Source organism: Cyclopterus lumpus, chromosome 3, assembly GCF_009769545.1.
Source record: "Cyclopterus lumpus isolate fCycLum1 chromosome 3, fCycLum1.pri, whole genome shotgun sequence".
Classification (NCBI taxonomy): Eukaryota; Metazoa; Chordata; class Actinopteri; order Perciformes; family Cyclopteridae; genus Cyclopterus; species Cyclopterus lumpus.
The window spans coordinates 27,857,297-27,873,797 of record NC_046968.1 but is presented as its reverse complement, the minus strand read 5'-3'; the positions used below and the strand labels follow the sequence as shown (position 1 = coordinate 27,873,797).

General features: G+C 41.3%; 1 protein-coding gene across 1 annotated transcript; it reads left to right on the top strand.

Moving 5' to 3' along the window:
* The first annotated feature begins 6,070 nt into the window (after positions 1-6,070).
* ctsd (cathepsin D) lies at positions 6,071-12,841 on the top strand. The gene is made up of 9 exons (XM_034529481.1): positions 6,071-6,205; positions 7,728-7,884; positions 9,084-9,207; positions 9,303-9,421; positions 9,892-10,091; positions 10,247-10,369; positions 11,624-11,768; positions 11,983-12,081; positions 12,385-12,841. Exons 1-9 carry the CDS (start codon positions 6,147-6,149, stop codon positions 12,544-12,546), a joined length of 1,188 nt encoding a protein of 395 aa, XP_034385372.1. The 5' UTR covers positions 6,071-6,146; the 3' UTR covers positions 12,547-12,841.
* The last annotated feature ends 3,660 nt before the right edge of the window (positions 12,842-16,501 follow it).

Sequence of the window (16,501 nt, the reverse complement as noted above, 5' to 3'; positions counted from 1 at the left end):
GTATAAGGTGGCAGTTTATATGTATAACTCTCTTTCCCGATGGCGTGTTTTTTGTTTTTTTGTGTGTTTTGTTTCCCACTAAAGAGCTTGTTGAAGGGCTTTTTTAGGCACTTTTGATTTCCCGGAGCAATTCGGCGAAGGAAACGCTGCGAGAAGCGTTGAAACTGCCAATTACGCGGTCATTATCATCAGCACATTGGAGGAAAAAATGTTGTGCTGATTAAAGGTTTCGGGGTGTTTAATAACCCAAAGAGATTTACACAAGAGAGAAAATATTAGTCAGACAAAAGGAGTGTTTTAGCTGTCATGGGGTTTCGTTGTGAGCGCTCGACTTTTCAACTGACAAGATAACAGCATTTAACTACAAAGAGAGCATTTTTTTTAAAGCTAGGGACGAAAAAAACAATCTTACTTTTGGACTATTTGTGGCGTAGGTGATTTAATATGAAGCTGTATACACAACCACACATTGTGGTCTTATCTTTTAAAAAATAACATCAATACGGGGGGGGGATCAAATTCAATTTCTGTCCACTAACGATCCTTTGCTTTTATGTTGGTGCTTGAAGTCCGACCAATGTCTCCACAGGTCGGGCCATCTGTTATCGATTTCCCTTCAATCCACACAAGGAGCAAAAACTCATCACTGTGGAGGGTTTTAGCTGCTGCTGGATGCATTCTGTGCTCTGCAGGAGTTTTGAATGCAAATAACTTAATCTTTAGATAAAGAACTCTGTGTGTAAATGATGCACGCTGAGCTGAAACAACACTGGAAGACCAACGTATTGATGTAATTATTGCGCCGTGTTTGTTTTGTCAAAGCAGAGACGAGCCAAGAAAGAGAAATGTTGCAACACAAGAAATATGGAAGTTGCAATAGACATTTTGAAAGTATTTTTTTATTTATTTAAAGGATGATTCCAACGCAGTGGAAAATGTGCTCTTCTGCTAATTTACAGGAATCCCATGTAAATGAATCTGCTGTTTCAGGGATTTGTTCCCCTCCGATCAGTGTTTCAAAAAGCCCAAAACGACGGCCTGAAACATCTTGTTTTGTCTAATACTACCAACCTACTACTACTTAGTACTTTAAATAAGCTGCACCTTAATTTAATAGTTGAAAACTAATATAATAATCAATCGTTGCAGCCCTGAATTAATCAGTTAAATAACACTTTGATGTGAATTTACTGTGAAACTCTTTACAGTGACCTATTGTATTATGCTTATAATGTAAATTCCTGACAGCAATGCATTCTGGGAGTCAAGTTAATCAACAATAATAAACTGATCACCGCTGACTAATTACTGTTCAATTCAATTACAATACTTGACTGTTTATCTCTGACAGTATGATGCTGTAAATTGAGAAACTGCTGCATTTAAAATACCGTAATGTTTTTTGTTTTCTTACAGCCACTTATTGTATCCTTTGATTACAGTGAGTTCCCGTATTCTTTTGCCACGGTAGATAAATGTAGAGTAGTTTATTGGCAAAACTTCCGCGAATAATTTAAAAACGTTAATGTAAAAGCGTTTTACAGCAAATATATGTATAATTGAATGTGTTATGTTGCTCCTCTTTAGTGATGATTGGATCTTCAAGCTCTTTAAAATGTGGTTTTCAACTGTATTATGCAAACTGAGAATATTCTCGTCTCTGGCAGCCTTACACACACACAGGGTTTTTTTTAAATGCCTTTTAAAAACAGACAATAGAGAGAGATTACAGGTTATGAGGCAGAAAGAGACTCAACACAGGTCCCAGGTCAGACTCGCACATAGGGAGCCCCGAAGGCAGCGTTTTGAACCTCTCTCTGAAGGTCTCCTTTCACACTTACGTAACCAAGAGCAACACCACGAGAAACTGTCCAGAAGTTTCAGGCCCATTCCTCTGTGACAAAAAGGCTTCGGAGAACGACCCTAAAACCCTTCGGTTTGAAACCAATGGAACCCCTTTTGGTGAAGTCGCATCATCCGTGTACACGGAACCGCCTGAGAAGCCTCCGTCGGAAACCGCCCGGAAGGAACCGGTCGCTTCTTCGTGTTACGTAACTTACATACTTGACAATGTGAGTAAGCGAAGGTAACTTTCACTTTCGCTTCCACGCGGGACTCGGACAGAGGCCTCCAGGGTGAAAGTCCTGTGTTGTTGTTGTTTTTTTGGTACCGTCCATCCACCCGACCTCCTCCTGCACTTTACCTGACTTCCTCAGCAGCACTTCTCCGGGCTCCTCGTCAGTGTAATCAGTTACCCCTTTAAAAAGTAAAGGTTTTAATTATTGCTTGGTATCAAAAATAATTAAATATAAATAATTCACTGTCGCAATCAGTGTTTCTCAACTCCCTATTATTCCGCCACATTCCAGTTAGTTTCAACTCGTGACCTCGTGTTCCTCTTTGATTTTTTTCTTTGTTTACCAAATGTTCTCGTGACTTTCTCGACCTTTGCCATCAGCACATGTTTTTTTTTTAAATAAATTATTATTTGTGCATGCTGCTCTTGCAGTTTGGTGTCATGTGATGTTCGCAGCTCTGTCGACTCGTGTTGTTCTAAAAGTTCACGTCTCAATGCCGATTGTCCAAAACTGATTAGTTGCCAGTCGCTGTGTTGTAATGGTGATTACATGGATTTTAAAGTGTGTCTTTAGGTGTATACATAACTTTGTCTTCCTCTTGCAGATAAATAATGTCACAAAATTGACTATTTTTAAAACAATTTACTTTATGAGACTTCCTGAGACCCAATGTTGTTCTGTTAATTAATAACTGGAAATGGGGTTCAGTAGAGGCCACTAAAAACTGAATAAAAAGCATAACAATGCTTATTTATTTTTATTACTGCCCCGTTTATTTGTATTGTAAACAACCCAACAGACTGTTGAGTAAAGATATATGTGCAAAGGCTGTATTTTGTATAATTACCAATGTGATTTTAATTGAGTTTTTCTTATTTTTGTGGCAAAACTCAACTTTAACCTCAACGCTCGATTTGACACATTTTAATTTCGAAAAATGTATTACAATTTAATCCTAAATGGGGAAACAAGTTACTTAGCAAAACATTTTATTTTAAATGCAATCTCAACTATTTAGAACTTTTACTTAAAAAGTCAGGGTCTCACGAATTGGGACAAAATATCATGAAATCCATGGACCGACATTACCGTCTGTTCATCTTTAACTTAATAATATATTATACTTTTTTATCTCTACATTAATGATGTTTTCTGTAAAAGGTCTGACATCATGTCAGCATTTATTTAAACGAGTCAAATCTTTACTCGTAACTTAGATTTTTGTGTCTCAAGATAGATTGTTCACTTAATATCTCACCATATTTAACATTTTTCTCATATTTTTGGATTCAGCATCTTGTCCCTTTGACCTACTCGTGATAATCCATCCAGTAGTTGTTGAAATATTTCCCGTCTGGACTTTAAACCCATCCCCGCGAACGCCACCAAAAACATACGAATCACCGTAAAACAACTTGGCACAACACAACACGGTAATTTCTCTTTTTTACAATTCAGTTATCCAATAATACTTTTACATTTTGCAGGATGGATGGCGGGCTGTGAATGTCAATAAGCGTTATCTAAAGCTGCAGACACAGCCTGAATGTAATCATTAAAAGCCTGGCTGGAGGGATTGTGAACAGCGGCGAGTTTCTGGAGGTGAATTAGCCACAAAAAGAAAAAACACGTGATTTCACTGCTTCACGCAGCAGATGTGGCTCTAATCCAACAGCGTTTAGCGTTAACATGACTCATTTCTAAGCACAGGATTAGTTTCTAACAACACTGCTGGCTTGAACTCTGCACCATCATGTGAGACTTACTGTACATTCTCCATGAGTCAGAAGTCACAGTTCCACATTTCTAATGCGCCCGAGTAGTGAGAGAAAAGAAAGCAGGGAGACAGTCTTCTACTCCAAGGCACTAAATGGAAGCGCTCTGTTATCTGATCCTATGAACAGACAAGACACGTTTCACCTGAATTGGCCACCTGATGACGATTTGTTGAAAAGGGGAAGAAATAAATTAAATGAAAACGTTTTGAATCTGCAATATGGACCCTGCGGGATACTTAAAGCCAAATCAGATTCTAAATGAATTAACACGTCTTTATCTGGAAATGTTAAAACCCTGAAATTAAATTTTTGTTTTTTTTAGTTCTATTTTGGGACATTTTATATGTCATTAATTGTCATTTTCATTCGGTGATACGCTGACAAGAGTTAAATGAGGAAATCAATAGCACTCTCTTTGCTCTTTTGTTTCATAACTAACTGCTGCTGTCATCACTTAGTATCAATACCAGAGGCAAAATGTAACGATGTCGATCTGTGGATATGGACGGAGCCAGGCTAGCTGTTTCCCTCCGCTTACAGTCTTTGTGCTAAGCTAGGCTAATCTGCTCCTTACTCCCTCAGTAAACATTGTAAACATTAGTTTTTGGTCTCAATCGCTAGTTTCAAGTCTTCTTCAATACAGCGTGATGTTCATTTAGTAAATTATGGTCATTTAGAGTCAAACAGACCATAAAGCAGGGTGTGCTTTAGGGGCGGGGCTACACCATCAACTGTAGGTGAACTGGTCCCTATTTGTTTGGATACAACACGACTAAATAAACTACGTATTTTAAAATTATTTTAAAATGTTTATTTTATTGTAATCACTAGATTCCATAAAGCAGGATATAGAGTAAGTCATTTACTGCAGGATTACTGTTCATTATGGGGTTTACGGTCTCATGTTTTGAATCGTTTTAGGAGTTGCTGCACGTCCATGTTTTGAACGTCCTTGTAATGAAATCTAGAGCTGCGGTTCTTTTCAAGCGTGCTGGGAGACTTCAGACATGCTGTTACAATGCCCCATTATCTGTAGACGTTTGATTGTCAGTGTGTGGATTGTTGAGAAGGGAAGAAGTGTGATTGTGATGTTTTAATGGCTCAGTTTCCCCCCATGAGGCTTTGAGAGAGCTTTACTGTGATGTTTAGACAGCGGCCTCTGTTTGGTGGGACGAGGTCGCCTCCTGCTGTTCAGTCCTCGTCATTACAAGGCAGATTTTATTCACTGACTCCAAACAAACACCAGCGAATGAATATTTCACCAAGTGCAAGACACAACTTTAAATAATTATATTAAATGAGGATATTTGTCAAAGAACCAGTATTGTACTTTACTTGAGTATTTTCTTTTCATGCCGCTCTCTACTTCAATACATCTCAGAGGGAAATCATTTTATACTCCACTACATTTATCGGACCGCTTTAGTTTTTACAAATTAATGATTTTTTCTTTATAAATTAAACCAGCCAACGGTTTGTACAAATGCAGCAAAACAAACATTGTGAAGGAGTCAGGGTTAAGAAATTGATTGGTTTGTAAAATCAGTAAATTATTAAAATAGAAATATATAATTAAAATAAAGAACACACATTGTTAAATTAATTATCAATACATTTTTCCAAAAATAATTAGAATATATACAGCCTGATATTTTTCAATCGTAACTCGGCTAAAATATAACATGTAGATGAAGGGGCAGTAACATATAAATAACTAAGTGGGTTCCTTCCTGGTAATATGTTGGTTTCATCCCAAATGTCGTAAAATTCAAAAAGCCCTGTAACTTTATTATTATGATCTATTTACCATAATTCCTGTTTAAACACTTATTTTATGTAAATATTACATTTTTCTTTATTCCCTTATTCCTTGTTTTTTATTATTGTGAACTCTCTTATTTGAAATGTGCCTTTTTTTAAGCTTAGCAAAGCACTAACCGCCGGAAGTGACGTAGTTCCGCCCACCCCGAACAAAGTGGGTTCCTGTCGTAAAACTCAAAAAGCCAGATATCTTTATTAATTATATATATTTACCATTTATTTTTTCCCATTATGATTTATTTTTCCTTATTTTTAATTATTGTGAACTCTCTTATATGACGTGTGGATTTTTTGATTGTGCCATACACCTTTATTTTTTTTTTTTAAGCAGAGCGGCGCACTGCCCGCCGGAAGTGACGTAGTTGGAGCTGATCCCGGCTCACGTGACTCAGTCAGCTGATACAACTCTGCGGTTATCGTCGACAACAAGTCCAAACCCGCTCAGTCATCGTCGTGACTTTCCGCTGCCATGAGGGTTCCGCTGCTGCTGCTCGCGACGTTAGCGCTGACCGTCGACGCGCTCGTGAGGTAATATATTAATAATATTAACAACAATAATAATATACCGAGCGGAAGGTGCTTTTTTTTGACGCGTCCGAGCCGAGTGAACGCGGTGTACGGGGGACTTAAAAGCGCGAGCTACCCGGTGACCCTAACGCGGCGTCACCGGGACACCCAACGGCTGAAAACGGGTCACCTTTCGAACCTGGAACGCGTAGAATAAGGACGGTGTTGCTTAGCAACGGCTGCTATGGCCGCCCGGCTGTCTGGCCCCTGTCTTTGGTAATCTTCTGCATGAAGGTTGTGACTTATTAAACTGCTCCGTCCCACCACTTGGAAACCAGTTCATCATACTGGGAGCGTGTTCATCCGGTTAACGTCTCAGACACAGAAAATAAACATGGACGACAGAGATGCGACGTAAACATGTAATCAGATGTGAACTATGTGCAGTAGGTGTGTTTTAAATGTGTGTGTTATTGTTGTATTTGCACTCTTTTGACTGTTGTGTCACATGCATAGAAGAACCAGCCAGTGGTGGAATAAATATGTAGGTCAATACTCAATTACAAGTCGTGCATTCAACATTTACTTATAAATGTGTGTTTATATATTATAAATAATAAATTGAGCATCAGCAACTTTTGTGAACACGCTTCAAAATTAACAGGAATTATAAGTCGAGTACATCGTGTGTGTGTGTGTGTGTATGCAGTTGCCTCTTTGTCAAAAATACCTTATTTGAGTCAAAAGTACTCATTATATTTATTTAGAATATTATGAATATCGACTAGGTCGATTTTGTATAATTTTATTATTATATTTTATATTTGTCTTGTGTTCTGTGAATTAAAATCCTAAACTGAAAAGTACCTTGTACTTCAAAATGGTTATTTGTAATAAATAATAAGTAACTGGGTCACGAGCATTGTGTTGATGGTTTCCACAAATACGGCCAGTTTGCTTTTTATTTTGAAGCCTTTTGTTTCCTCTCTGCAGTCCGAACTCTAACATGTGACCCTGAAGGGACATAAAGGGCGAGGCTCAAACCCACTAAAATATCTGCAAAAAAACAAATATCTTTTTGATGTGTGAAGGGCGACCCTCCTCCTGATGTACTCATCATTATTAATAATCATTAATAATATTAAGTTACTGAATTCTTCCACATATTTTCTCAGGTCAGCGAACTGTCGTCTATCCCGATTTATTTTACACCGGTGATGCACATCCCATAATACATGTGTATAGTCTCTCACATATGGCATGTGCTAAAAATATATAACGCTTCCACTGCTTTTTAAAAAACGCCTCAGCGCAGCCGGCGAGTTGTTTGTCTTCCACACGTTTGTTTGGTGTCCGTTTACAGACGCTGAGCATGAACAATATTTTCCCAACACTCTGAAAGATAAGGATGAAGCACGTGGGTCCAGTCTTATCTGCAACGCTACCGGTTGTGTTTCTACTTTTAAGGAGAGCAGCCTGATAATAATTAACCACCAGGCTTTTTAATAAGTCCTACGACCGCGCTGCCTTTCTTCTCCTTCAGAATCCCCTTGAAGAAGTTCCGCTCCATCAGACGCGAGCTGACCGACTCGGGGAAAACAGCGGAGGAGCTCCGGGCCGACAAGCCGTCCCTGAAGTACAACTTTGGCTTCCCCCCCGGCAGTGGACCCACCCCAGAAACCCTGAAGAACTACCTGGACGTAAGCATCGCTCTCCAGACCACTGAGCCGTGGGCCCTTTTTTAAAGTCTTCCCTTTCCCCTAATGCAGCGCTCGCGAGCTGAAAGCCAAGATGGAGGAGGGGGAGGGGGGGGGGAACAAAGGTCTTCTTATTCCTTCAAATCCTCCCAGCTGAATGGGGGAAGGCATTCTGCAGACTCAGCCTTTTGTTAATTTTTTTTATTTTTAGAACGGCTTGATTCTTTCTGGTGACGACTCCAATCGTCTTTTTAGGAGATGGAGCTGAGATTCAGTGTTGATCTTCACGCCTCTGACGACGGATTTGTTGTTCCACTTCATCGTCGCCTTTTTGTCTTCAGTGAAGACGCCAGTCGGCCTTCAAGACTGCGACAATTAAACTATTTGAGATAACCCGAGAGTTGTCGCCGTCCTCTCAAAGTCACGTGACACGGTAACGGAGAGAAAACCCTTTTTTAAATGTATTTCTCTGTAGTGTCTCAGCTGTAATATCGGGTGACAGGAATAAATATTAAACGCTAAACCCCCAAGTAAGCGTTTTATTCTCTGTAATTAGGGCAAAGCAATCTCCACCACAATCAATCCGGCAGCTTTTAAATGTCCTTTTTGGACTCGACAACACTGTTTTTTAGTCTCATGAAACAGAAGATTGCTTCACTTCCTGCGTCTGTGGAGTCATCGCTTGTTGCCAAACGACAGCGAGTGATTTATTCTCGTGACTCGGTAACTATTTGACCTGCGTCCCTCTAACATTAGCTGACACCGACAGCTTTTAAGCCTCCTCGTCATCGTCGTCGTCTTCTTCATCAGAACAGGGCAGACGGAGCCCTGTGAGCCCTGGTGGTTTAAATCTCTAGACCTGGACCACCTCCTCACTTTAAAGTGCAGCTCAGTAGCAGTAAGCTGGATCATGACGTCATACAGGAAGTATAAATAAAGTATGTCACTCAGAATGAACAGCTTTTATTTTGGACTGATTCTGTTCGCAATCTTTTAAGAGGTTGATGACTTTTTTTTATTACTTATTTACAACAAAAAACACCAAACTAGCTGCATGAATAAACGTTTTGCTGACGGCTTTATTTAGTGCAGCAAAGCGCTCCGTTTCTCTGCTGTTTTCTAAGTGTTTTCCTCCGTGATGGATTTACATACCGGTGCGTTCAGGCTCCACGAAGCTCGTTAACACGTGTTTTATGGTCCAGGCCCAGTACTACGGCGAGATCGGCCTGGGGACGCCTCCTCAGACCTTCACCGTGGTGTTCGACACGGGCTCCTCCAACCTGTGGGTGCCCTCCATCCACTGCTCCCTGATGGACATCGCGTGCTGTGAGTCCACCTGACGTCTGAAAGGAGCTTTCTGTGTTCCCATTATCTTCTGTTTTTATTAATTCTTCTTCTCCTCCCTTTTTTTTTTTTCAAAGTGCTGCACCACAAATATAATTCTGCCAAGTCCAGCTCCTACGTGAAGAACGGCACCGCCTTCGCCATCCAGTATGGATCGGGCAGTCTGTCGGGCTACCTCAGCCAGGACACGTGCACGGTGAGTTCAGAGAGTTTCAGATGCGGATCCTGTCAACTGATCTCAAATCGGTGGAAACCATCAATTTCTAAATGTTATCCTTTTACTTTGTTATAGTGAATTTTATTTTTTTTTGGGCCCTTTTCAATTTTAAATGATTCAGAATTAAAATATTGTATTTTATTGTTAAAAAAACCAACAATATTTATTTATTTATTTATTTAAAAAAAGTGCATTTGATTAGATGTACATGTGAATCTTGATAACCTTCAGCCAGTACTCCTTTTCACTGAGCGGAGCCTGAACGCATCACAATGTAACTGAACAGAACCTCCGTTCGTTAGCCGTTAGCGGTGCTGCTAACGTTACCAGCTTCCCCCCCCCGCCCCCTTTTTTAAACAGATTTGTTTAAACAATTTGTTTACAAAGTACTGAATATGGTGAAACTTTAATTTCACACGCTGATGATTAAACTGTGTAATGACCTCCAGATCGGAGACCTCTCCGTGGACCGGCAGCTTTTCGGTGAAGCCATCAAGCAGCCCGGCGTCGCCTTCATCGCCGCCAAGTTTGACGGCATCCTCGGCATGGCCTACCCGCGCATCTCTGTGGACGGGGTGGTGCCGGTGTTCGACAACATCATGAGCCAGAAGAAGGTGGAGAAGAACGTCTTCTCCTTCTACCTCAACAGGTGCGCCTAGATTAAAACCATTAAAAATGAAACCATGACACCAGAAGGGTTCAAATGAGAAACGACACTTCCTTGTATCGTCCTCCTGAAGTCGATCCGGATGGTTTTTTTTCCCGTCTGCGGTGACGACGTTCTAAGTTCTTTTCTCTCGTCAGGAACCCGGACACGGAGCCCGGCGGTGAGCTGCTGCTCGGAGGAACCGACCCCAAATACTACAGCGGGGACTTCAACTACGTCAACATCACCCGCCAGGCCTACTGGCAGATCCGCGTGGACGGGTGAGGACTCGAACACGTTAAACATGCAGCGACTGTAGTTTATTATGTTATGAGGCAGAGCTTCAGTGACGTGAGCATCTGTTTCAAGAGGAACCCGAGAACGAGAAGCAGAACAAACATAAACCTCCAAGATGAGTTTAGGACTCTAGTTTAAGGTGTCTTAAAGCTGCATTCTCTCTCCTGACCACCAGGGGGCGGCGACTCTGGTTGTATAGAAGTATATGCTTCATGTGTTAAAGCTGCATTCTCTCTCCTGACCACCAGGGGGCGACTCCTCTGGTTGTATAGAAGTCTATGCTTCATGTGTTAAAGCTGCATTCTCTCTCCTGACCACCAGGGGGCGACTCCTCTGGTTCATGTCTTAAAGCTGCATCCTCTCTACTGACCACCAGGGGGCGACTCCTCTGGTTGTATAGAAGTCTATGCTTCATGTGTTAAAGCTGCATTCTCTCTACTGACCACCAGGGGGCGACTCCTCTGGTTGTATAGAAGTCTATGCTTCATGTGTTAAAGCTGCATTCTCTCTCCTGACCACCAGGGGGTGACTCCTCTGGTTGTATAGAAGTCTATATAAATGACTCTACTTCTCTTGATTTATTCCCTCAGTAAACATTGTAAACATTAGTTTTTGGTCTCAATCTCTAGTTTCAAGTCTTCTTCAATACAGCGTGATGTTCATTTAGTAAATTATGGTCATTTAGAGTCAAACAGACCATAAAGCAGGCGATGCTTTAGGGCGGAGCTACGAGTTGATTGACAGGTCGCCACCAGAGACGTATACGACATCTCTACGTCACTCCTCAGTCCATATATGGTCACTTCCTGTTCACTGATTGCCAAAAGACTTTATTAAGTATGTGGCTTTTTCTTCTCGACTGTAAGGAGATCCAAATGATGAGTCTAAAATGTTAAGTGTGTAGTAAAACATCATAAATGTCATAGTACGAATATCTATATTAATTATATGCAATATATTATGTGCAATGTGACATTTCTATCAGGCACTAGTGGTAATATTACTACTTATACACTTCATGTTTTACTCTTTAAATCTTATGCTGTAGTAATTGACCTTTTCTACCTTTTACTAAATGTTTCTTGTATTGCTTTTGTATTTAACTGGTCAGCATTACTTCTTATACGCTTAATACTCATTCTTTGTTGACCCTATTGTTCATATAATACTTGTAATCTTTTGACTAATCTCCGGAACAGAAACCAAGGCTTTCCTCCTTAACGTCATAACTGTTCCAGGATGTCGGTGGGCAGCCAGCTGAGCCTGTGTCCGGGCGGCTGCGAGGCCATCGTGGACACGGGGACGTCTCTGATCACCGGCCCCTCCGTGGAGGTCAAGGCCCTGCAGAAGGCCATCGGAGCCACGCCCCTCATCCAGGGAGAGGTGAGGCCAAAGAGCACCAAATGTGGATCCATCCACCGCTGAAAATAGTCCCAGACGCGAAGCTCTGTTTCTTCCAGTTTGACTTCATTTTTGTTGCTCTACCTGTTCTGTTACTGTCAAATGCAGTTTTATACTCCCGTCATGTCAGTTTGTCAATTGGTTAATTAAGTTGCTTTATTCTAACTTCTTAAAGAGTGCCTTCTGGTCGTTTCAGTACATGGTGAGCTGCGACAAGGTGCCCTCGCTGCCCGTCATCACCTTCACCGTGGGCGGCCAGTCCTACTCTCTGACCGGAGAGCAGTACGTCCTCAAGGTGAGACTCTCTCCGTGAGCCGGGTGGTGGTGCTGCTGCTCGTCGCCCAGCAGGGGGCGACGGAGAGGCGGCTCCTCCAGCAACAGTGGACCACTGTGCTGCATCGTGAACTTAAAAACTCAACAAGTGCAGCTTTGTTTCATTTTGCAAAGTCAGGAGGAGGCTGGTTTGTTGTCTGAGAAAAGATGACACTTTTATTTATTTATTTTTTGAATATATATATATATATATTATTTTTATTTACTTAAGTACATTCCTGCAGCTCTGTCTCTGACCGTCTTTCTCTTTTTTTTCATCGCCCAGGTAAGTCAGGCTGGAAAGACCATCTGTCTGAGCGGCTTCATGGGCCTGGACATCCCCGCCCCCGCCGGGCCGCTGTGGATTCTGGGAGACGTGTTCATCGGGCCGTACTACACCGTCTTCGACCGGGACAACGACAGGGTGGGCTTCGCCACGGCCAAGTGAGCGCGTCCCGCGCCGGAGGCACGCGATTGAAGCGTTTTTTTAAAAAAAACGAAAACGGAGCTCTCCAGATGCTCCTGTTGCTTAGCAACAGGAGCATCTGGAGAGTGTGTTTGATATGATGCGAGACGGGTGAACCTGATCCGGGATCAGTCGATTGTGATGAAAAACGCCTTTTTTTTTCTTTTTTCTTTTTTAAATCAGGGATTTTAAAATACATTTTTAGGAGTAAGTTGTTCCTCTTCTACTGACTGAGGTGTTTTAATGTGATTGGCCTGAATAAACCGTTTTAAAAGAAGTCGTCTCGTCTTCAATAACAAAGTATTTAACTTTATTATTTTACTAGAATGTGAAACTAATAATAAAATGTAAGCGAGATGATCTCAACAAATCCTTCAAACTTTATTATTCCCTCGATCGCTTTACAATGTAAAAAAAAAAAAAAATGTAACTGTACATTAATCAAAGATTCAGCCATAAAAGTAGTTATTTCATCATAAAAACGTCCCCTCGGCGGTTTAGTAGATAAAGTTTGTAAAACTGGGAGAATGAACCGGTGACCTGGTGGTTGTTTTAAATCATAATAATTATATATAATAATATATATATATTATATTTTTTTTTATATATATATATTTATTTATTTATTTAAATAAAGAGAGAGAGTTCACTTTATAAACACAGATAAAATGACCAGATGGTAATTTCAGTTCTCGACCAATCGGGTGAATTAAATGCCAATAATCAATAATATTGAATCAAATTAATACAAATCAATAAAAAAAAGTCCCATTGATCCAACATTACAATAAAACCTTCGTTAACACTTTCTAGTAAGGCATCTTTTTTATTTTAATAAAAGAAATGAAACTAATGAAATACTATAATGTGGTTTATTAATGGTTAATAGATATTTGACGTATGTTTTATAAATCAATTGCTTTATATCCATTAATTTCAACTTATTAACATTTATAACTTTAGACAGTTTAATCTGTTATTAGTCATTTTAGAACTGAGGGTTGTGGCGCAACTTAAAGTTGACATATTATCCTATAAAGCGTTAATAAATGATTAATTAACGACTAATAAAGCGAATATTTGCAACCAGAAAACACAATGTTGCTTTTCCTTCTCTCACGTTAATATTTAACACCTTCGGGTTTTTTAACTATTAGATTTTAAGTCACATTTGGCTTTTTAGAACATTTATATTTTATAGACTAAACTATAGTCCAATTAAGAAAATAATCTGCAGATTAATTGTAAGTGAAAAGTTAGCTGCAGCCCTGAAGTATTCTTTCTATAAATGATGCCTCATTAGAAAGTGATCTTTGATTCATTTTAATAATCCGTTATGAGGACGTCGCGCTCGTCGAACGGCTAGACCAGTTCCTCCCAGTGGGGGGTTCCCAGTGGGGGGTTCCCAGTAGGGGGCTCCCAGTGGGGGGTTCCCAGTGGGGGGCTCCCAGTGGGGGGCTCCCAGCACGCCGTTCCTCTGCCAGTGTCTGAAGCGGTTCATCCTCCCGGGGGCTCGACGTGTTCTCGAGAGCCGCCGAGTCCGAGAAACAAGAAAAACAAGCGGCTCAGTTTCAGGTCGACCTCTGACCTCTGACCTTCAGGCCTCCTGGCCTCCCTTCTCTCTCTCTGGGCCCTCCTGCTCCTCGCCGGGCCCCGTGCTCTGGCTCTCCTCCCCGCCGTCGGACTCTCTCGCCGGGGCCGCCGGGTCCCTGACGACGCCGGCCCCCTCCATCTCCAGCTCCGCCTCCGTCTCCGTCTCCTCCTCCACCGGGCGCACGGCGTCCGGGATGACCTCCACCTCGATGTCGGAGGAGTCCTCGAACTCCTTGAACCACACCGTCTTCTGGCCCTCCTTCCTCCGCTGCTTGGCCAGGGCGGCCCGCTTGGCGTACTCGTCGTCCTCGGCGGCCCCCCGGCTCCTCCCGGAGGGGCTCCCCACGTGGTTGGTGTGGACGCCGCAGGAGGAGCAGTGGCGGCTCCGCCTCTCCAAGGGGATGACCCGGCCCCGCCCCTGGGGGAAGGTGCTCCGCCGGGGGCGCTGGCCGCCGCCGCCCCCCCGGCCCTGGTCGCCCTCGGTCTGGAAGCCGTCGTTGGTGTACTGCAGGGAGTCCCTGTGGCCGGACCGGGGCTGGTCCGACTTCAGGCAGGGGCCCAGGCACTACAGGGGGGGGGGGGGGGGCCTCGTCAACACAGTTAATGGAGCGCGGTGCCTGAGGGGCATTGCGCCCCCCCCAGAGTCTGCCAGGCTCAGTGGGTCTGTTTTAACAGAGCTCCTCAGTAATTCTTGTGTTTCTGGCTGTGAGGATCATTTAGGTGTATGTATAAGTATTTATTGTGTGTTTTAAAAGGTGTTTAAGTATATGTCATATTAAAGTTAAAGAGGACCTCACAGAACACGTGACATCAACTTCAGCACAATTATTAATTGTGAAGTAATTCAAGATTTAAGATTCTTTCACTTTTAAGAATTTCTTTTCTTTTAACCGTTCTAAAGTTTCCACTTTAATAACTCAATTTAACTCAAATAAACATACTTTAATGTTTAATGTGTCATTAAACGTTATTTGTGTGTGTGTGTGTGAGACTTTAACTTGAGGTTAAACTAAAGATGACTTATAAACTAAAATAAACATGCTTTGAAGTTGGTAATAGATTTGATGGTAAACTTTTTAAGAATAAAATATTAAAAATAGGACCGACTGACCTCGCATATCTTGTCCACGCTTGGGTTGCCCTTCCACAGGCGGGACACCAGGAAGCCGATGACGATGAGGCAGAGCACCAGCAGCGCCGCCATCACCAGGCCCAGGAGCGCCATGTCGCCGGGCCGGTAGCCGACGCTGGAGGGCGACGGGGCGGCGACCGCTACCGACGGGGGGGGGAGGAGTCACGTCATCTCATTTACATACGGTGTTATGACGTCGACCTTTTCAGGACTTTTATATTTATTATTATTATATGTATGTGACATTTTTTCATGACATTTCTTATTTGACATTCTATATAATATTACCTAAAAAGTAATAATACGGGATAGCAAGCCTTTTATGTTTTTAATGACACGTTATTGACGAATACTTTTCTTACTTTTTTTTAATTTTTTCATGCTATACTATTTTATGACATACTATATTCAAATTTGTTTTTTAAAGTAATTTTATTGATTCACTATTTTTTTTTATGACGTACTTCATGACTTTTTCTGAAATTTAATTTGTTAATGGCATCCTACAGTATGACTTAATGACTTTGTAATAACAATGACTTTTTAAAAGTTTTTTTTTTTTTTATCGCATTTTTCATGACGTACCGTACTATGATTTTTTTTTTAATTTTATGTTTTTTTTTACGGCCCGATAAACTATGACTTTTATATGCCGTACTTAATTATTACTTTTTCATGACTCACTATAGTACGACTTTTTATGACTTAAAAAATATGAGGAAATGATAAATCTCTTCTGAATGTGAGCTGACTTTCCCTTTTAAATATCTCATATGAACCTTTGTAAGTTCAGGACATCCATAACAATAATCCATTGGACACTAACCTATGAAGGAAAGGTGCCTCATGACAGAATTATGAATATTAGATTGTATTTTAAACCCAGGAGCTCCTTTTTTAAAATAAAAAAAACAGTTTAGTGGAATAGACAAAATGTCACTATATGCAGATTTCACATAATGTGCAATATAATAATATACTCTTATCGTACATTACATATTCTATTATGAAATGTGATGGTTTTACCTGGAATGACCTGAACAGAAAGCGCCGCGGTTCCAAACTCTCCGGTCGCCGCGTCCACGGCTCTCAGCTGCATTCAGATTTTAATAAATTATAATGTCCAGTGTCAGTAAATGCATGCAGAGATATTTTATTAGAACGTCACCTGAAGCGCGAAGGACTCCGTCTTCACGACTCTCTTCAGGACCA